The following is a 21,482-nucleotide window of genomic DNA, read 5'->3' on the forward strand; positions in this document are numbered from 1 at the left end:
GAGTCAAAGAGATTTTAAATGTTTATTAGAAGAAAATAAATGATTTGAGTAAGAGTGACTTAAATTTGTCACGTTAAACCCCCTTATGAATTAAGTTATAAAAACTTAGCAAATTGAGATTGAAGAACTTGGTGAATTGAGTTGGATGATCATAATACATTGAGTTGGTCAGACATAGGATACAAAACTGGCATTGAACTGAATTGTTTTAAGTAAAGTCAAAGTGAAAAGTTCCTTTAGGTTAAAGATTTGTAAGTTTTGTGTTAACTTACTTTTTTGTGTTCATTTATCATAGCAAAAGAATTAAGTGAAATTAATGTAAATAAGTCCATAAGATGAACTGCAGCCCAAATACACTTTTTAGAGTACAGTAATTATTAACTATGAAGCCAATTGCTTAGATTGTTTTGTATTTATTTGTTTAAACCTTCACATCCTTTGGGACTCGAGGTGAAATGAAAAGAACCGCCAAGGCCTTTTTGTTACTGCAGCCTTACGATCACTAGATGGCACCAGAGTTCACAAGTTTAACAATACCAAGGACAAGAGGTGAATGTAACACGCTCATCGTTGCTATAAATATCAGATTAATTACAGACATTTTATGCTTTATTTACATTTTTTTGAAACAATATAAACCTCTATTATCTTTTATGAACAGAAACTGGGCACAGAACTGAATTTATTTAACACTGTTGCCTCAGTTGTTGACCAGCAGTTAGGACTTTGGTTTGAATCATTGCCTGGGGTCAGGTATTTCACCGTGGGGTCGGGTATTTCACCGTGGGGTCGGGTATTTCACCGTGGGGTCGGGTATTTCACCGTGGGGTCGGGTATTTCACCGTGGGGTCGGGTATTTCACCGTGGGGTCGGGTATTTCACCGTGGGGTCGGGTATTTCACCGTGGGGTCGGGTATTTCACCGTGGGGTCGGGTATTTCACCGTGGGGTCGGGTATTTCACCGTGGGGTTGGGTATTTCACACATTTGAGTTTTTCGGGAGGTCTTCTCAGATATGATTGTGCTTTATCTGTTCCAAAACCAGGCTTGATGTTTGCTTGGGGTCACTGTCCTGCTGGAACGATAACATGAAATGTTATTGAAGCTGAATAAATCTGTTGGTGTGAAAATTGTTCATTACATAAACCGGCAATTCAAAACATTCTAGCCTGTATTATTACTCCGCCTGTAAAGTCACATGTGGCATTTCCAATTTTTTAGACAAAATGTATGAACCCTTTTATCTCTGGTTTCCGATGCAGCTTGGAATGTAATTATTTTTGATTTGAAGATGAACAAACTTGCCCGACGCTCAACTTGGGGGAAGAAACGCATCACAGGATTGAACGACTACAGGCCTGATGCCCTGATGTCTTTGGTCCAGTGGTGGGAAGTAACGAAGTACAAGTACGTCGTTACTGTACTTAAGTACAATTTTCGTGTATCTGTACTTTACTAAAGTAGATTTAATAATGGATACTTTCTACTTTTACTCCACTACATTTTACAGTAAATATCTGTACTTTCTACTTCACTACATTTCTACAAAACTGTCGCGTTACTCGTTACATCCAAGTCGCATTGTGGTTTTTTTTCCCGTTAAAATGTGAAGTTCAGGGACTTAAGGTGGCGCCGTAAAATCCAAGCAATAACGTGACTTAGTGTCTGTTGTCACCCATCGGCTCCCCCTTTACTCGCACGCGGAGCTCCAAGACATGCGCAGTGGTTTTCTCTGAGCGTCATTAATATAATAGCTGCATAAATCGCACGCGGAGCTCCAAGACATGCGCAGTGGTTTTCTCTGAGCGTCATTAATATAATAGCTGCATAAATCGCACGCGGAGCTCCAAGACATGCGCAGTGGTTTTCTCTGAGCGTCATTAATATAATAGCTGCATAAATCATAAAATATGGCGACATGTAAAATCAGCAGCGCTTCGCTTTCACAGACGGTGGGACTTCGTCCAATTTTTAACGTCACTTGGTAGGAAAGCTTAAAGAAAGGTAAGCACCGTGGACGTGATGCTAGCAAAGCTAGCTGTATTGACTCAGACACATGTTGCATCTGCGATGACTGACATGTCGCATATATGGGACAACGCTGTGACCAAAGTGCAATATTGTAATATGACATTCATGGACAATCCGATTCTTCTGGACGGATCTTGACTAAGTCCTATAGTACTTAAGCCTCAGTGAGAGCCGTTCTTTGTTCTTGTAATGCTCTGCGTACACTGCAGTAGCTATTTTATTTCATTAAAATATATTTATATTTAATCGGTGAATAAATAAAACAAGAACGTAGGAACACAGAGCATGCTCATTGCTCTTTGTTTTCGTCTCCTGTCATGGTGGCAGACATTGCAACAGGAGGGAGGATGAGAACAGTCACGGTGCTCCTCCTGCTTGGTTACTTGTTGCTTATTGGGTCTTGGACAGTGTTCACAGTTGAGCGTTGTTAATTGCTATGTTTAATGGTGCAGACAATTATTATTTCTGACATTGGCAATATGGGCGTTATTTTTTTAGGGATGGCAGGAGACCTCTGTGGATTGTGGCACAGAGATGAAAGCAAAACAGAATGAAGAAGAGTTTGAATTGTCACTGGTTAAATTTATTTCAGCTCTAAGTATTTAATATCTAGGTGGGAAAGTGAATCTTTCAGATCAATTTGAGAAGCAGTTTTGATAGGTGCACTAAATTTTATTGTCATGTAGCACGGGGTGCTGGTTTTGATTTGGTCTTGGGTTCGGTGATCTAGACTACAACTCTGCTACGAGGCTCCTTGGTTCCATGTCCTCCTCTGCCAGTTGAATTTCTTTCAAAATAAATGTGTGGCAAAAAAAGTGAAGTTCATGTTATGTTAGGACAGGAGACGAGATGTTTCCATCCCTGAAATTATGATGCATAGAATCACATATCTAAGTCTAAACTATGTTACAGAGTAAACGCAATAAAAACATGCTTTATCTGTGGCATATCAGTACACTTAATGATATTAGTGATTAGGCAATGCATTCAGCAAGTACTTTTACTTTTAATACTTAAGTATTTTTAAAAACCAGTACTTTTTTACTTTTACTTAAGTAAAATGTTAATGTGGTACTTTGACTTTTACTGGAGTACATTTTTGTCTGTGTATTTGTACTTTTACTTAAGTACATTTTTTGAGTACTTTCTCCACCACTGCTTTGGTCATTGAATCCTGGTGGTCATCAAACGCCCCCTGGTGGACAGACTGCAGGTTTCCTATCACCATCAGCTATATTGACCTGGCCAGTGTCTGGCCAATACAACTGATTCTCAGTGGTAGGCACACTTCCACTAATGCACTAATAGTGGAGCAAAATTTTTAATTTAGCATATTTGCTACAATTTCTTACAAGTATTTAGACGTTGGTATTTTTGCTCTTATTTTGAAGTGGGTGGAGAATGTTAAGCCAGCAGTTCCAATTCCTTTACTTATTTTTATTGGTCTAGCTCCACAACTGAAGCTAGACCAGTACAATATACTTCTGTATCTGCTGCACAACACATATTTCCCTTCAGTGTGGTGCATAAACTCACTGCTTTGCATGGTTTGCTTGTTTTAGTGCTTGTGTGATCATTGTGTGCTTGAAAAAGTTCCTTAAAATTGGTTTATGATGATCTGTGCCAGAGGTTGTTTTTCTGAAAACAGGAAGGAATTGATCCATAAAAAAAGTTTAACAAAGCATTCACTTAAGAGAGAGTAAAAACACTCATTTGTCCAATGAGTATTCAATATGTTTACCTAGAGGTCTGTTGAACACCAACATAAATGAACACAGTCAATTTTCTACATTTTAAGGTTTTTATGACATTGTGGTTAATATTGAGGCCCAAAACATCTGGGTTTTAATCCACTGTTCTGTCTGGGAAAAGTGAAATAGTAGAAACAACCAACTGGACCCAAGAAACTAAACAGATTAAAAGTCTTCAAGTCTTCATGTGATGACACTTCTAAATTCCACCTGTTGCAATGAACAAATTCACTTCTCTTACTTTGGTTATGTCTCTCAGTAAAAACAATTACCTGAATATACTGAATGCTATTTCTTTTTAGTTTTTAATTTTTTAAAAGGAGTTTCTTGGCTCTAGGGGCCCGACGACAAAGCAGGTTGTGAGAGATGGCGAAGACATGTGGCAAAGGTCAAAAGACTGGGACGGTCACCTCGAGAACTCTAACCCTATGAACACCAGAGAAAAGTTTAAGAGACTTTTTGAAAATAGTGCAGTGGGATAGGGAATTAATACTTTTTACCATTTATTTACTGATGTATCTGCTGTGTTTTTATACTTCTGCAAAATGTGACTTCTTATTAAATGAGTTTCCAGACAATGTGCAGACGCTTTCGCAACTGGTAACATCCTGTGTAAACCTAAGCTGTCCAAGAGTTACCATATATGGAATACATTTTCTTGCAATTACTTGCAGCCCTTCAATACATATTGAAGGGCTGCAAGTAATTGAGCAGTGAGTTGTAAAGAAAGTTTGGGTAAAAAGTTTCAGGAAGGTGAGCAGGGAAGTAGTGAGTAGATTCAAAGAGGAAGGTCTCACCAAAAGATGGTTGGAAGGTAGAAGCAGGTTACCAAAGTCCATGGAATGAGCAGGAGGGATGTGTTTCCCCAAAGGAGATGCAGCATGGATACGGTTCAGAAGTCAAGGAATGTAAATCAGAAGATAAAACCAGTCTGGCAGCAGAACTTCTTTTAAGGCTCTGCCTGATACGCTGACAGGGTGTTGCTGGAAGAGCTGGTTACACCCTGTTAGAGAGGCAGGGACACACACACAGACACACACCAATCTGCACATAGCTCTGTGAACATGACAAAGTGAGGACGACGATGGAAACTAAAGCAAAGGTAAATCAACAAAAGAACCAAAAATTGCTTCATTTGTCTCTTTTTTTTCTTCTGAAATTTAAGGGCTTTTGAGGTGATAACTTCTTGATATTGTTCAGGTCTTTTCTGCCTAACTTCAGTTAAGATAAATTTCTCTGTCATGCTCACGCTCTCTCCTCCACCCCTCCCTCTACAGCAGTGTTTTTCAACCTTTTTTGAGCCAAGGTACTTTGTTTTAATTGAAAAATTCACGAGGCACACCACCAACCAAAAATGTAAACAAAGATACTCTGTAGCCGCCTATTTTACATATATAGTCATTCTTATCAAAAATTCAATCTGTAGAGACTCACACAGCGAGAGAAACAGCAGTTAGACAATTTTATTGGACCGAGAATTTTGCCCTCGGACACCGGCGGAAGACATGCGTGCTGAGAATCGAAGCGAGCTTGAATGATCGGCTCGAACGAAGCTCAGTGATAAGCTGCATCTCCTTGGATTTAATTACAAAGCTGCTGCAATTATCAATGCGGTTGAAGATAAATGCGTGGATAAGTTTCTATAGATCCTGAGGTGTTTTTATTGTGTTAAGGGTGATGAGACGTGCGGCACGAACGGACGGCTGCAAAAGTCGAAAGTTGATATTTAATCTGCCACCTGGTGGAGTGGACAGATCATCATAAACCTGTAAGGGAATAGGAGGCTTGTTTCAAGCGCATGTGCTTGAGTAACGTGCTAACAAGGTATATAGCTGGAGAGGCATTTGTAATCTGATTTACGAATATAAATCCCTGCTAGTTATTGTTTACATAGGAAAATCTGCACATGCGGACAACACTGGGGGAAGAAACTACTCTTTTACGTGACATACCTGGCAGCGCTGTCACCATTCCGTTAGCTCAATCAAACTTAGACGTGTGGATATTAATTTTGTGTCGAGCTTGTAGCGAAGGGGGAAAGTTGTCGAAACCACTTCTCGCTTTCTGCATCACAGCTACGAGCAGGCTCGTTGCCATGGCAACCGGAAAGGACGCTACAAAAATATAGATCACTACTTGATATACGTATCAAAGAAAACAGTCAAATACTTCTCACGCAAAAGAAATATAGTTTTAGGCTTAATTGTTTGCGATAATACGTGATTGCTGTGGTAAGAGGGAAAAACCAAGAGGTGTCGCTGAACTGACTTTACTGTGAGGCTAGCTCTAAGGCAGTGGTTCTTAACCTGGGTTCGATCGAACCCCAGGCTTTCGGTGAGTCGGTCTCAGGGGTTCGGCGGAGCCTCTGCCGCGGAGGTAAAGACACACTTGTGTAAAGTCGTGATGACGCGCCCCGCTTTGCCATCACTTGCTGCAGAGGATAAGGTTACATTGCTTAGCCAATCAGTGCTGCGGAGGAGCCCTGATAGAAGAAGCTCCACTCTCAGCAGGGATTTGAACTTGTGTCTTTAATTACTTCAGCAAAACTCACCGTTTTTACCAAATTCTGTAGCTTTCAGTGTACTTCTAAATCTGCTTCTTAGTGCATCTTTTCGGGGTTGCTACTGCCTCTAGTGGCGTGGAGGTGGTAACGCAACTAATATAATTACATTACTAAATCAGAATACTGCAAAGTCTTTATTATTTATTATTAATTTTTCAGTCTCTTAAGAATGTAGAGCTAATTAAATGACCTAAACAAGACCATAAAGTGGTTCCAGTTTCTCTCAATTTCCAACCTGTTGAAACTGTGGCAAATTTTAAATACCTTGGGTCGTTCCTGGACAGTCAGCTCAACTTTACTGAAAACACTGACTATAGTTTGAAGAACTGTTCTCAGAGACTACCTTTTAAGAAGACTTAGTGATCTTGGGTATGTCTTGAATTTGGGGGGGAAAAAATCACATTTTATTTATCACTACACAAGGGTTCAGTGGATGCGCATATGAAACTGGTGGGTTCAGAACCACTGCTCTAAGGCTAGCTTGTTGTTACCGTCTTACTCTGCATTTGTGGAAACGCAATATCAGGGATCATGAGCGCCCCCTGCCACGCAGGAGAACTAGCTGCCTCGCCTAGAAACTGCTGTCTGCCGTTTATGATAACTCTTCGCACACACATTACGTTACACAAACGGGGGTGACTAAACAGTCTACGGCGTACGCTAAATTTCTGGAAATCAGTCAGTGTGCTGGACTGGCGGATCCTAGAAATTCCATGGTCCTACTTAATGCATGTGCCTCCTCGATACGAGTTCGAGCTGACAGAAAACGAGGGAAAGAGGAACAGAAGGCTCTGTAAACCGCACAAGTTGAGCTAATCACGACTCTGAAGATGAGACAGACCGGCGATGGGAGGCCAGATAAACAGGAGCTGGAAGCACTGGTGCCCTAACTGATATCGTGAAAACGAATTATGAATGAGACTGGAGAAGGTACGTCTTTACCTAGACAGCGCCTCCACGGGCGCAGCGAAGATGCCGGTTGATGAGGCTGGAGAGCCAGCTGCGAGCCGAGACATTCGGAAGTAAGCGTGGTGGTCTGATGGCGGCGTTCTACTGGATGTGAGCTGGGAAAGACAACGAGACGAGCTGGGGAGGGCCGATGAGCGTCAGTGGCGGGAAGGAGGATAGAGGATCGAGGAGGGGCCGAAGCGTCGCTGATGAAAGCCGAAAGGAGTCATGATGGGGCGGATAGTTCAGTGAGCTGGCTGATGGCTCTTGCTCCAGATGACTTTAGCGGGTGGGGGTGGGTTGGAGAATCGATGGAGCTAGACGACGCCCCCTGTGGGCGAAGCGAGGTTGCAGGTTGATGAGGCTGGAGAGCCAGCTGCGGCTGAGACATGCGGAAGTGAGCGACCCTGGCAGACTGGTGGCAGCGTTCTCCTGGAGGTGAGCTGGAAAACTGGAAAAGACGAGCAGGGTGGAGGAGTCCGCAACGAGATCAACAGGGGAGGGCTGACGAGGGTCAGAGGTGGAAAGAAAGGGACGACGGATCGAAGAGAGGCCGGAGCGTTGCTGATGAAGGCCAAAGGGAGCCAGGATGGGGACAGCGGAAAGTCCACGGGGGCACAGCGAGTTGTCGAGGGACAACTCGCCAAGAAAAAGGGAAAAGGACGATCAGAGGGAGCTTTGTGAGCCGGACCGGGCCAAAGGAGCGGAACCGTTGACGGATAGGAGGCAGCTGGATGTCACGGAGGTAGAGGAAAAGCACCCATAACGTTGAAGCACAACGGAAGCGGGTGGATCTGTGGTTGCTTCGTCTTTTGAAGGAGCTCTTGCCAAGTGATTGGATCGAGGTGGAGAGGTGGTGCGTCCTGATTGGCTGGGATGAAGGCGTGGTGATAGATGATGCCGGAAGAGTCTTACAGATTGAATTTCCGCCTGGGGCCTCATGTCTTGAATAGGAATCAAATAAACACAAAAATTTATTTTTATCATATTCTACATTTCGTATTTCAAATTGCACTTAACATGTCCACTTCAAAAATACACCTGAACAGTGTCAACACTGTCGTGTGTGATGCATGAATGTAGTAACAGTCATGCATCACTACTTCTCTTGTTTTAATGTAAAATGTGCTGTACCTACTGCCATCTAGTGATAATAAAATTACATGATTATGCCGCTAGTCACTACTACAGCAAAGACACTCATAGATGGCATTACTTACAGATAATTACAGATAATTAATTTGTTTTCAAAGAAATCTTTTAAGACCAATTACCGTATTTTCCAGACTATGAGCGCACCATACTAGCCGTACCTTCAAATTTTTTGAACCCCCCCCCACCCAGGAAACTTACATATCAGCCGCACCGGGCTACAGGCCGCTGGTATCTCTGCCGCTCTCAGTTTCCCATAAGGACCCAGCAGAGGGCTTAATAACTGCTGGACATATTAAGGACGCAGTTCTCCGTCTCCAAATCCGGTTCTGTTCACGCCGAGTTTACGTGCAGCGGTTTTATTATCCTCCTGTACTGCCAGATCGATTCTGCATCATCTGAGTTTGAAGAAATTTCTCCGTCGTGCCTGCTGCTAGCATGGCTGCTAGCATGTGCTTGTTCTAATTGAAAATTAGTGCAATCTTCTTTGATTTCCAATTTTGACTTCCAATAATTCACTTCCTGCTGAAGAGCCCCCTGGTGGTTGAAGAAAAATCCACAGAAAAGCCACATGTTCAAAGTGTAGGAAAAAGAGTAGCAGTTTATAGTCCGGAAAATACGGTAGGTGAAATTGGATAATTTCCACGGCACACCTGATGATCACTAACGGTACACTAGTGTGCCACGGCACAGTGGTACACTGTATGTACCTGATTACAATCCGGTGTAACCCATGCAATCATCTGATTTTTTTTAGACTGAGTAATGGGATCTATTATTCAGCCTACATCATAATGCTGTCATGCTGTAGATCTACTGGTTAATGCATAACCTGTAGGGCTTTAACCTTTAACCAGAACTCTGACTTGACCAATCCATAAAAATTTGTATGCGGACAGTTACCGCCTTGCACAGGTTTTACAATACTTTAATCTTTACTCAATACAGTACACCCATCAAATTACAGCAACAGCACAGATGTTGACTGATTTTTGAATACTTTATTCAACGATTTCTTTAAGTGGGTTTAGCAAACATACTGCACAACACAGTGGATGGTTTTGTGAGTCACTTTCTGTCTGTGTCATCTTTGTGCTGAAACAGTTGTACTGTTAGGGATATGAAAAAACAATCTGACTGCCACCGTCTGATATATAAAATAGTGTAAGTTTGATGTCAGCATGTTTTGTTGAATAGCTTTTTTTCTTAGCCAGACAACAGCCTGTGCTAGCAGTAATCCAAGCCTTTATCTCATCACGACTGGATTACTGTAATTCCCTCCATCAGCCAGTCCTCACTTTTCTTTTCTTTGTTTTTAAGGCTTTAAACAGTCTTGTTTGTTTTTAAAACCCGTTTGAAAACTTTTTACCGATTTTGACTTAAGCTGTATTGATCTTGTTTGTCTGTGTCATTTTATTGTGTTTTATCTTATCTGATAATGATTATTTCCTAAGATATTCCATTATTACTCTCGCAGTGGGGAAATTTACATTGTTACAGCAGTACAGAGGACAGAGCAGGACCAATATAAAAATCTATATATACAAAAAAAAATACAAGCGAATATAGAAATACTGAAACGGTATTGTTTGAAATATAAATAAATAAATTCCAGGTTTATTGCTTGTAGTGGAGAGTAGTGAACTACTGAGAGCAGCGGGTGTTGTGCAGTCTGACGGCGGCCGGAAGGAAAGACCTGTGGTATCTTTCCTTTCCTTCACGCACTTAGGGTACCACAACCAGGCACTGAAGGAGCTGCTCAGTGCTGTCAGAGAGGTGCATGGAGTGTGAAGCTTAGTCCTCATTCTCCTGTCTGCCACCACCTCCACTGGGTCAACATGACACCCCAGGACAGAGCTGGATTTCCTGAGGATCTTGTTCAGTCTCTTCCTGTCAGCAGTGGAGATGCTGCTGCCCCAACAGACCACTCCATAAAAGATGGATGATGCCACCACAGCATCAAAGAAGGTCCTGAGAAGAGCCCCCCGCACACCGAAGGACTTGAGTCTCCTCATGAGATGTAGTCTGCTCAGTCCTTTCATGTAGAGGGCAGCTGTGTGGTCAGTCCAGTTCAGCTTGTTGTTAAGGTGAACACCCAGGTACTTGTAGGACCTCACGATTTCAATGTCCATTCCCTGAATGTTAAATAAAATTATTTGTTTTTTTGGGGGGGGGGGCTTTGTACAACATAATAAGCCGGTCACCTTGTTACCTTTGACCTTTTGCCCGTGACGCACGACACATTTGCCTCTTGCACAGTGAGATAAGGCGGCCAGCTGCGGAGCTGAAAGTAGCGAACGTTCCAGATTACAGAACAGTTTTTGGTGAATAAAGTGGAGTAACTTGCTACTTGTCAGATAACGGAAAACGTTGAAGTATCTTTTCTGCTTCAGCACAGAGTCGCGGTTTTAGCAGAGAGGTAATGAAATACAACAGACACTGACAGGCCTCTGTGTCTGCCTTTCTCTGAAGAACTACTGAGCAGGAGGAGACAGACAGGTGAGGAAAAACTGTTCTTATCTATCGATTCAGTATTTTTATCATACAGACATTAGGCTGTTGTTGTTATGCTATTAGCTAGCTGCTAGCTAACGACGTTGCTAGCAAAGCTAGATAACTAAAAAGCTTGTTCCCTGTATCGTTAATGATATCAGTCATTCTTCAGTATCGCTTGTGCAATAAGGGGCACATCACCCGTCCAAAACCGATCATCTCCATAATGGATATATGTCTTCTAATTTCCTTTGCTGCATAATGTACATTGCATTTATTCTACCATTAGGTAAATGTATCTTGAAGGAAAAATAACACTTAAATAAAAGTCCAAAAAGGATATTCATGTAGAATTAAAAATAACTCGCACTGAATTACCATGATAGATATAATGAATGAAATAAAAGTGTGTCATTAATGAAGGGGAAAAAAACTCAAACCAGACTTTAATTAAGTTTAGGGTCTGGTTCACAGAGGATGACGTTAAATACAATAAAATTGTAATCAAAGCTTTTGGAATTGTAATGATTTCTTTAAAAAAAAATTTGTTTAAAAAACTTATTTTTAAATTAAATAACTAATTTTTGTCTTGTGAACTTAGGTATTTGCCAAACATAAACTTTTATTTGCACACAACAGAAATCTTTTGTTGTGATTTTGGGCTCTGCCCACGACGTCATGTGAGAATCACAAGCAAAACTTTGAGTCACAAACAAAAACTTGGAATAGCAAGAAACTATTTATGACAAGCGCAAATAAGTTTGTTTTGCAAATAATTTTTTTCACTTCATGAGATAAAAATGTGTGATTTTAATTTTAAAAAAATGATTTTCTAAGCAAAAGTCAGTAGGCTTTTCTCATGGTGACATGCATTAACAATTACATTTTTGTTTTTGTTTTGTTTTTCTTTTTTCTGCAGGTCCACATTAAAGTTTGGTGCAGCTCTGCTTTCCTGAATTGGACCATCTTCATCTCCACTGCAGCAAACAGGCAGCTCTTCTTTTTTATAGATTACAGTCACTAAAAGGTTGCATTGTGCCCTTGTATATATTTTTAATAGTGTAATTCTGTAAAGACAAAATATGTCTGGTGGTCCAGCTCTGATTTACATATCTTGCTAAATTGCGGGTTTGAATATTGCAATACTGTCCTATAACAAAATAGACCTGCAGAAAGAAATTACTAATAAAATAGAATAGTTGTATGCTCTTTATAGAGATTTTCCGTAGCTTTGATTGTATATCTCACAATTTTGTAATTTATCATTGTTTATTAAACTCTGAAAGCTGTGTGGCTTTTATTCTGTCCTAGAATGCAGTTAGATGTGCCCCCCTTTGTTTTTGAGCCCCTGCCCCTTTAGTGGTCTCTGCACGGCCCTGCTTTTTGCCTGCCTATTTTCCCGGCCAGCGAACCATTCCGCCACCCAGTGGTCCTTTTTCAGACCACTTATTCTCCTGTACCGCTCAAAAATGCACAATATGTCAATAAATAATTTTGGAATATTTTTAGGAAGTGGTTAGATCTACCGTTTTCCACCGAACTAACGTATTTGCCACTTCGGCACAGTGAGAAACGTTTAGAGGATAAAAACACTAGACTCAGAGCAAAACTCAGATGAACCAGCTTTCTACTAGCATGTAAACGCACCATCTACGCACAAACCTGGTAACTTTCCCGAAGCGTAAAATGAGTCAAAAATAGTTGTGAACTCGTAACTGGATCTGTACGTAACTGCAGTTTTGTGTGTGTGTACAAGGTGACTTGTGCGTATTTTTTCAACATTTGTAGGCGTAGGAGAAGGTTTATTTTATTTTTAAGGTTAACAAATCCAGTATTACACACGCACAGATATTTTTACACACGCACAGATATTTTGAGACTTTTCACTCCATGAAGAACACGCTTTTCTCATCCAGCACATTCGCGAAAATTCCGTTTGTAAACAATAACATGTATGGTATCAGCTGATGAATGCTGTACCGGTAAAAGTTTTACTATTTTTCCTAAAACTGCAGTAGAATTTTAACTCTGGCTCATGTTCACTCTGCCATCTGTTTGCGTTGCAGTTGGTGATGTTATTTAACTTACGTGTGAGATCTTTGTCAAGTAGCAGCGGTGTTCAGGCGCTGAGGTTAAGGCAGAGGTCAAACTCAAGGCCCGGGGGCCAAATCTGGCCCGCCGTAGCTTTTTATGTGGCACTCTGGACTCCAAATTACATCAATAAGTCCTTCCAGTTTTTCACAAATCTGCAAAAATCACACAAAATCAACAAATTTCCACATTTTTTTTCCTGATTTTACTGCAAATTTTCTCAAAATTGGTCAAAAACATTAAATCCGTAACTGATACAGCGAGTGATAAAGAGTCACATTTAACATAATAAATTAGCGTAAATACTGTAAAATAACAATTACAAATATTTCTTAATATTCACCACAAAATCTGTCATTTTGATTGCAAAAATAAACACTAAAATAATCTCAAATCCCGGAGGAACAGCTATTTATTGATATTTTAACAGTTTTATTGGTTTTATCAATAGATTCTGGTGCAACCGGCCCTTTAAGAACATTCAGATTTTTGATTGGCCCAAAATAAAAATGAGTTTGACACCACTGGGTTAAGGGTATCAGTCAAGGTCCGCTGCCGGTGTTAAATTTTTTTTTCACACCTGAAAAAAAAATTACAAAATACGAAGAACGATAAAAAATAAATACTTTCTCTCTCAGAAACAGGCCAACACGAGTTTCATACAACTGAAATGAGCTTGCTGATGGGGAAACGCGGATTGACGTAACACCGGTGTATATATATATATATATATATATATATATATATATATATATATATATATATATATATATATATATATATATATATACAGTTCCCCCTATGTTAAAATCACCCATCAGATACTGTTCCCCTTGTTTTACAGTGGGGGAACGGTATCTGATGGGCGAAATATGGCCATCAGATAGGGTTCCCCCACTGTAAAACAAGGGGAACGGTATCTGATCATATTTATATTTTTAAACTGCATACTATACAAAGCGCTTCTCTGTCACCTAATTATCGAGCCAAAGTCGTGAAAACTTATATTTTCTTGTGGTGAGGCGCAAAATGACTCACTTTTCTCAACACGTTAGGCGCTTCCAACACCACGCATGCGCACAGCAGATAGGACAGCGGAACCAATCGAGTCTGTGAACGTCAGCTCAGGTCTTGAGAGTCGTACGTTAACGCCACTGCCATCGTCTATGTGGCTCTATGTGGCAGCAGAGCGATAGAAGCTCCTTAATTTCTGTGCAGTGTGGACTTGTTTCAACCGTTTTACGAAACAAACTGGATTCAGTGGCATTACCTTTCACAGGTAAGGATTAAAGATCAGAATTACTTGGCTTTGCAGCCAGAAATTCGCTTATAAACAACCGAGAAATATTTCCTATGTTGCTAAATTGGCCCGAAGGAACCGCTGATTGTTAGCGTAGCAGCTAACGTTTTCCTGAGTTGTTTATAAGCGAATTTCTGGCTGCAAAGTCAAGCAATTCTTAGATTTCATCCTTATCTGTGAAAGGTAATGCCAATGAATCCAGTGTGTTTCATAAAACGGTTGAAACAAGTCCACACAACACAGGACTTAAGGAGCCCCGATCGCTCTGATGCCACATAGAAGATGGCGGTGCCGCAACGTTCGACTCAGCGCTCCATGAGGCATCTACATATTTATGTCTATGCTGGGAGTAGATGTAATTTTTAATACAGATTTTATAGTTAAACGAACTTAAAACAAAAAGTCAGCATCAATGTAAAATTCTAAATATATCGAAGGGGTCATGAAAATTTTCACGCCTTTTGAAAAATTTACTACCAAGTTAAATTCTATTTGTTACCTTTTACTAGTCTTAATTTGAGCTAATTTAATTTACTACTTTTTATTACCTTTTACTACCGCACAGAAACCCTGTTTTCTGGAAGTTTGTTCCAGATTTGTGGAGCATAGTAGCTGAATGCTGATTCTCCATGTTTAGTTCTGGTTCTGGGGACTCAGAGCAGAACCAGAAGACCTGAGAGGTCTGGAAGGTTGATACAACAACAACAACAGAACTTTAATGTATTGTGGTGCTAAACCGTTCAGTGATTTATAAACTAACAAAAGTATTTTAAAGTCTGTTCTCTGAGCTACAGGGAGCCAGTGGAAGGACTTTTGAACCGGTGTTATGTGCTCTATCTTCTTGGTTTTAGTGAGGATGCTAGCAGCAGCGTTCTGGATCAGATACGTTTTATTAGGCATGCCTTTGAGGACACTGATCCACTAATGGATGCGAGGAAGATGAGTATCTCTAGATGTTGCCTAGACATTAGTCTTTTAATCCTGGAAATGTTGTTCAGGTGATGGAAGGTTGACTTTGTAACTGTCTTTATGTGACTCTGAAGGTTCAGAGTCATCTGTTTCACTGTACCCAATTTTCAGGACTGATCACTAGTTTCCAGTGGTAACTCTAGATCATTTGTTGACTCTACATTGTTCCTCTTTAGCTCCAAAGACAATAACTTCAGTTTTGTTTCTGTTCAGCTGGAGAAAGTTATGGCACATCCACACGTTCATCTGTTCTAAGTGTTTCTTCAGGGCTTGGATGGGTTCAGAATCACCTGGTGACACCGTCATGTAGAGCTGTGTATCAAAACCTCCAAAGTAGAGCTTTGGGTAAATAGGATGGAAAATAAATTGTTGTGTAACTTATAAAATGTATCATAGTGGCAGCCCCCTGGATAGAGACAAAAGGAATGTTTATGATGCACTTGTTTTAAATTACCTTTGTTTCTTTATTATCCGTTTTATCTAATTCCATCAATACATGCATTCTTCACACCAATAGACTGGAAATGTACATGTGCATGTTTTTTGTTTTTATGTTTTTGTCTTTTAATGCAGAGTGGAATCAAGACCCCCCTGCTAAACGAAGGCCGGGCTTCCAGAAACCGTTTCCTCATGAAGTCCAGCTTCATCCTTCTCTTCATGGTTTTATTTGTGGTATCGTTCGTGCTGTACTACATGGACTTCAACGATCAGAACAGCTTTATATCCGGCGGGGTGAGCATTTGACATATTTTGTTCATTTGTTCTAATTTCATAAGCAGCATTCCTAAAGTTCTAGAACTTTGTTCATTGACTTTTTCCTGCTTTTGCTCTGAACCTCTGTCTTAGGGTGACCATGTTTTGATTTAGATAAAAAGAGAAACATTTGTGCAGATTCTGAAATACTTTAAGGAAAAATGTAACATTATTGGCCAATATTAGTCATTTTTTTAACGGTCTGAAACTATGTCGATATTAACAGCCAACATTTATTTTCATGTTGTTGGTGTTTATGTGTTTCAGTAGCAGATTGGAGGGCTAGCAGATTGTCCATGTGGTATTTATTCAGTTATGTGACATTTATGATAATGCATCACAGGATTTTGGTGTGTCTAACTGAACCAGAGAAGCAATGTAGGCAGAGTGGATGCTGTTAAAAGTGTTTGGAAATATATACAATATTTAAGATATTTGTAAGCAATGCCATAATAACAGGATTGGTATCAATCAATGCATCCCTCATGATCACTCTTCTGTAGCTTAGAAAATCCAGCTTTAACAAAAATTATACAAAAATCTGAAAATATATTCAATAAAAATAAACCCACAATAGTCTCAAAAAGACACAGTTTCCATTTTTTTTACATTCCAGACATTAGTTTTCGTCATTGTACACCTCAGTGAATTTAATAGATGAACTCTCACTCTGCCATTTTAAAGTCTTTGTGTCCATGTAACTTTCGCAATACCTTTATCTCCCTCAGAAACACATAATCACTATGTCCACGTCACTGTTTGCTCCGCCACCCACTTTGCGGCAGCCGCCCAAATGAGGGAAATTTATTTGTTGCCCATCTGTCAATGAGTAGCGCTCCACTTACCCTTTGTAAATATCATCAGATGAGAACTAACCAAGCTGTGGTTCCGGGAGAGGCTTTGGTATCCCATGTCAGTTTAAGTAAACCAATTCATCCCCTGAAGAAGGAAGTTAACTCAGACATTTTCATCAATTAAAGAGAACCCGTCTGTCCCCCCAGAAGCTCTGGACAGAACGGAAAAAGTGAACATCATGTCAAAGGAAAAGAAGACATTTGGTCACTCTAAACTCTCTGTCCTCTGCACACGTCCGAATCATCTCATCCTTGTTTTTCTAACCATCTCTAACCAATTTCTCTTGATAATTTGGTGAAAATCTTAACTCTCATTTTAACACCCTCTTGCTGCCATCTTGTTTGTGCCACTGGTCCGACATCTTGAAATCCTTTTTGTCACGGTGGCAGCAAATGTTCTGGTTTACCCTTCCACCGGTCTATCAAGACTGACCATTTCTTTTCTTGTTCTGACACACCTCCACTTCTAAGACTGAGTATTAGATTAAGGGTGTGTACATTGTTTTGTGCAACTAATCTGTTGTAGGATATATTTGAACTTATGCGTTGTCTTTTGATTTCACAGAAATTCAGGATTTTCAGAAAGGTGTGTACATACTCCATCCATTTTGCTTTCTTTAATCAATATGTCTGTCTTATCTTAAGCTCAAAAGGAAACGCCTGTAAAGATAGACAGAACAGGAATAATGATCAAACAGTGACCAAATAAACATTTTGTGCACTTTCCAAACCAGGTAAACTAAATTTATCATTTAAAAAAAAATTTTTTTCAAAGCCTTATTCCTGATTCAAAAAGTTTGGTATTTGTTTTAAATCTTAGCTTAAAATCAACTTTAAACTTCAGCTTGATTTTTTTTCTTTCTTTCTTTTTTATTTTATGCAAGAAGTTATTTAAATCTGTTCCACCTACAATTTCTCAACGATGTAAACTGTGACAACGCAACTGTCATGTCGTTGGTTGTGTAGAGTAAATTAGATAAATATTTAATAAAAAAAAAAAAAAGACATTCAGAAATCAACAGCACACAGGGAGCCAGAGCAGAACAAAAAAAAAATAATACGGGAACAGGGACAAAAGTCAGCGGGGTGAAACGGGAAAATAAAAATTATATTGGTTAATAAAACTATTGATTATTCAAACTACTCTTTAACCAAGACGAGTTCTACCTTTGCGGTTTTGTATTGATGTGAAATACTAATTTACAAATACATTTACTCAACATAGCATTTATAGCATTTATTTTATGTTTAGTTTTTCTTTGTGTTTTGAATCCAAACAGTTACTGAATCAAATTATGAAGCAAAGCTGCATTGTCTTAGACACGGTTAAAGTTTAGTTGTCCTAGTTGGAATTTCTGAGCTTTTTCACGTTAGCATTTTTTAGCTTGAGATAGAGTTTCAGTGAGGTTACAGACAATCAGGAGGGTCTATATTTATAATTTCATCTGAGAGTTGATCAGAATATTTTTTTAAATGTATTCAGAACTGAAGTGGAAATTCTAAAATGTAGAAAAAACAAAACAAACAAACAAAGGTACTTCATTCTTGACTTTAAGACAGAGGATTGTAATATTTTTGTTAAAAGCATTTAGAGGAACTGAACAGAATTGTCTTAACAACAACAGGACAGGAAATGTCACACAAAAAGTTACGCATGTTTCATTGTCACATGGAGATCACAACTTTCTAAAGTAATCAGTATTTTCAAAGTAAAACTGATTGTAGGGCACTTCATGTGTACAAACTCTAAACTTTCTTCTTGTTTAAGACAAAATTTGCCTCTTTACCTCAGTTAACTAACAGAATATCTATGAACATGGCGCCGGTACCCACCACCATCACTCCGTTACGTCCCACTGAGCCGGCCAGCTCCTGCTCCTTCCACTCTGCATCACCTGAAAACGCCACAGAGGTCAACTTGTTGAAGGAGTCCATCGCCTGGCCTGAAACACCGTCTGTACCACCTGGCTTTTCCCTGAATGACACCAGTGATCCCGCTCACAGCACCTTCACCATTCTCCCACGGAGAGGAGGGGGAAGTTGGCACGTTGGGGATCAGCTGGAGGTTCTGATAAAAGTCTCTGACTTCGGCGGTCGCCCCAGGAAGTCTGGGGGAGACTTGCTGTACGCTCGGCTGCAGAACCGTGCTGTGTTTGCAGGCGTGGCGGGGAAAGTGTTTGATCATCGCAACGGTTCCTACACCGCTGTGTTCTCTTTACTCTGGGAAGGAGACGCACAAGTTGAGGTGAGACTCAGAAGTTTTAATGACAAGTGTTGCAGTAAAGTGTTTCAGCTAAGACCTCCTTTGTCACCTTGGTTTTACTTTTCATTAGGAAACAGTAAAAAGCTTTGAATAAAGAAATAGAACTTAAATGTGAAAGTTTGAAGCAGGCTTTCCAATCATAAACATCGAGTACATGTTTTGTTTTTTAGTGTCTAATTATGACTTTGCTGTGAAAAAGTATGTTCTCCCTTAAATGTAGTTTCAGTTTATGGTTTTTGCAACTCTGGTAAATGAATAACGGTTCTTAAATGGGGAATTTGTATCTGTAGTGAAACATCACACTTCTAAATAGAAATTATGAGATTAACTGATAACGTTCAGATTATCATGAGAAACAGGAGAATCCATAAGGAGGCAAATCACTGAACATACAATAATGTAATTTATAATAATGTTTGGTTTAATGTCTCTGTTTTTTGTTCCGTCTTTGTTCCTAAAAGGTGTCCTTGGTTCACCCCAGTGAGGGAATCACAGTCTTGGCCAAAGTGACCCAAGAGTATCCAGACAGAGCACATTTTCGAAGCGTCTTTCGCTCAGGCTCCATCTCAGAGACGGTTACATGCAACGTGTGCCTCAAGGGTCCCAAAGAGAAGCTGTGTAACTACACCGACCTCCACACTGGTGAGCCCTGGTTCTGCTACAAGCCAAACAAACTGACCTGCGACAAAAGGATCACCCACGTCAAAGGAGGATTCAGTTTCAAACCAGAATCCAATGAAAATCAGCTCTTTCAGCGGTGAGTGCAACTGTATGTTTGTACTCAACCATTCTGGCCCTGCTCTGCAGAAACCTCTTGAACCTGGCCTCCATGGGGCCCCAAGTGGAATTTGGTTTTGGGGCCGTCTAGTTCTGCTAACAATGTGGACTGGCTGCAGTCAGAAGTCCGATCATTAGATCAACTTATTGCATCTCTGGCCGTGCTGTTCACCTTATATACATGTATAATAGGATACATTTATTGGCCAACTGATTTATCGACCAGTTGATTTCTGGGCACCGTTTTCCTTAATTTTGGGGGATTATGATTGGCCGATACTTACACGTGAAGTCCATCTTATCGCCTAATCTTATCTTTGTCAGCAAAGGTTTAAATATCAGTCTCTGTTCTCTTCTGCTCTGCAGTGAGAGGTTTGACTGACAGACCGGCCCACCAGGTCAGGTCTGCACGTTTACAGTTAACAATATTCCTCCCACTGTTGCCAACTCAGTGGCCTTCTTGCTATATTTAGCGACATTTCAGACAAAAATAATTGGTATTGGCCAAAATCAAAATCGACAGGTCAGGCTTTTTAAAGATCAGTAACCAGGGATCGGCCAGAAAACTGCAATCGGCGCAGCCCTACACACATATTCATGACATTCTTTGATTAAATACATTTCTTTTAAGCATTACTCCAATAGCTAAAAATGTAATTTATATCAGGCGAGTCTTTTTTCAACTTAGAAGTTGATGTAAAAATAATGTTTTTAGCCACAAAATGATTATGCTCAGCAGCAAACAACATATCCCCAACTACGGCATAGACTAGCTCATCGATGTAGCAGATATGTAGCCTGACATAAAAACATTTTGGTAGACAATGTCAAACATTGAGAAGTTTTAATTATCGTCATCAAACACATCATTTTGAAGCCAAAAATACCTCAGAAATATACAGAGCCAAGCAAGAGAATCAACTCATTTCAAGTTAAAACTCAGTTTCACACAAACACAGAGGCCCTAGCATAAATGTTTGGCTGTTGAACTGGATCATTCCAGGTCGCTATCGAGCTAATTTTCTATTGGCAGCTTTACAAATCTGTTACATTACTTTACCAAGGCCTTTATCTTGGCTTTTTTTCTATTCTTTCTCTCTTTCTTCTCTCCCTCGCTGAAGGATAAGTACTTTTTTGAGACATTGTTAACTTCTGACCGCAGCTTTGGACGTTTGGACGCTCTGCTCATTGCAGCTCATGTTACCGGCGAAGCGTGCCGTACCTACCGCGGCCACCAGGGGTCCCCAAGAGCAATTTTTTTTTTTTCTTTTTATCAATAAAATAATGATTTCTACATATATTATCAAATATATTATTGTAAAAATAAATCACTTCATAGTGAAATTGTCTATTTTTGATATTATAATGACAGAAATTATTACTGAAAAAAAAAAGTCAGCTTCACTGAGGGGGCCCCTTAGTGGCCCTGGGGTCCTAAGTGGCTGCTTAGTTTACTTATGCCTTGGGTCGGCCCTGTGGTTAATGCAGTAATGAAAGGCAACCCCATCCCTAAGTGGCTCAAAAATAATTCTATATAA

The 21,482-nt window shown here is 40.0% G+C and overlaps 1 protein-coding gene and 1 long non-coding RNA gene across 8 annotated transcripts in view; one reads left to right on the top strand and one right to left on the bottom strand.

Moving 5' to 3' along the window:
* The window catches only part of LOC103459599 (NXPE family member 3-like), a 75,990-nt gene that overhangs the window by 46,820 nt on the left and 7,688 nt on the right, over positions 1-21,482 (top strand). For 2 of the 7 annotated variants that reach the window (XM_081603947.1, XM_081603949.1), the window contains exons 2-5: positions 15,871-16,029; positions 17,470-17,490; positions 18,697-19,149; positions 19,629-19,924. In XM_081603947.1, the coding sequence (XP_081460073.1) occupies positions 15,871-16,029; positions 17,470-17,490; positions 18,697-19,149; positions 19,629-19,924 (929 nt within the window). Of the gene's footprint in view, positions 1-1,309; positions 1,407-4,741; positions 4,884-14,577; positions 14,684-14,704; positions 15,643-15,870; positions 16,030-17,469; positions 17,491-18,696; positions 19,150-19,628; positions 19,925-21,482 lie in introns of those variants that run through there. The other 5 variants (XM_081603950.1, XM_008401299.2, XM_008401298.2 and 2 more) reach the window with 5 other exon arrangements.
* LOC145550170 (uncharacterized) lies at positions 597-5,836 on the bottom strand. The gene is made up of 3 exons (XR_014086051.1): positions 5,734-5,836; positions 4,579-4,784; positions 597-1,074 (listed from the first exon to the last, which is right to left on the bottom strand). It is a non-coding gene; the product is annotated as an uncharacterized LOC145550170 (long non-coding RNA).

Source organism: Poecilia reticulata, chromosome 23 (genome assembly GCF_904066995.2).
Source record: "Poecilia reticulata chromosome 23, P_reticulata-male-v2, whole genome shotgun sequence".
Taxonomy (NCBI): domain Eukaryota; kingdom Metazoa; phylum Chordata; class Actinopteri; order Cyprinodontiformes; family Poeciliidae; genus Poecilia; species Poecilia reticulata.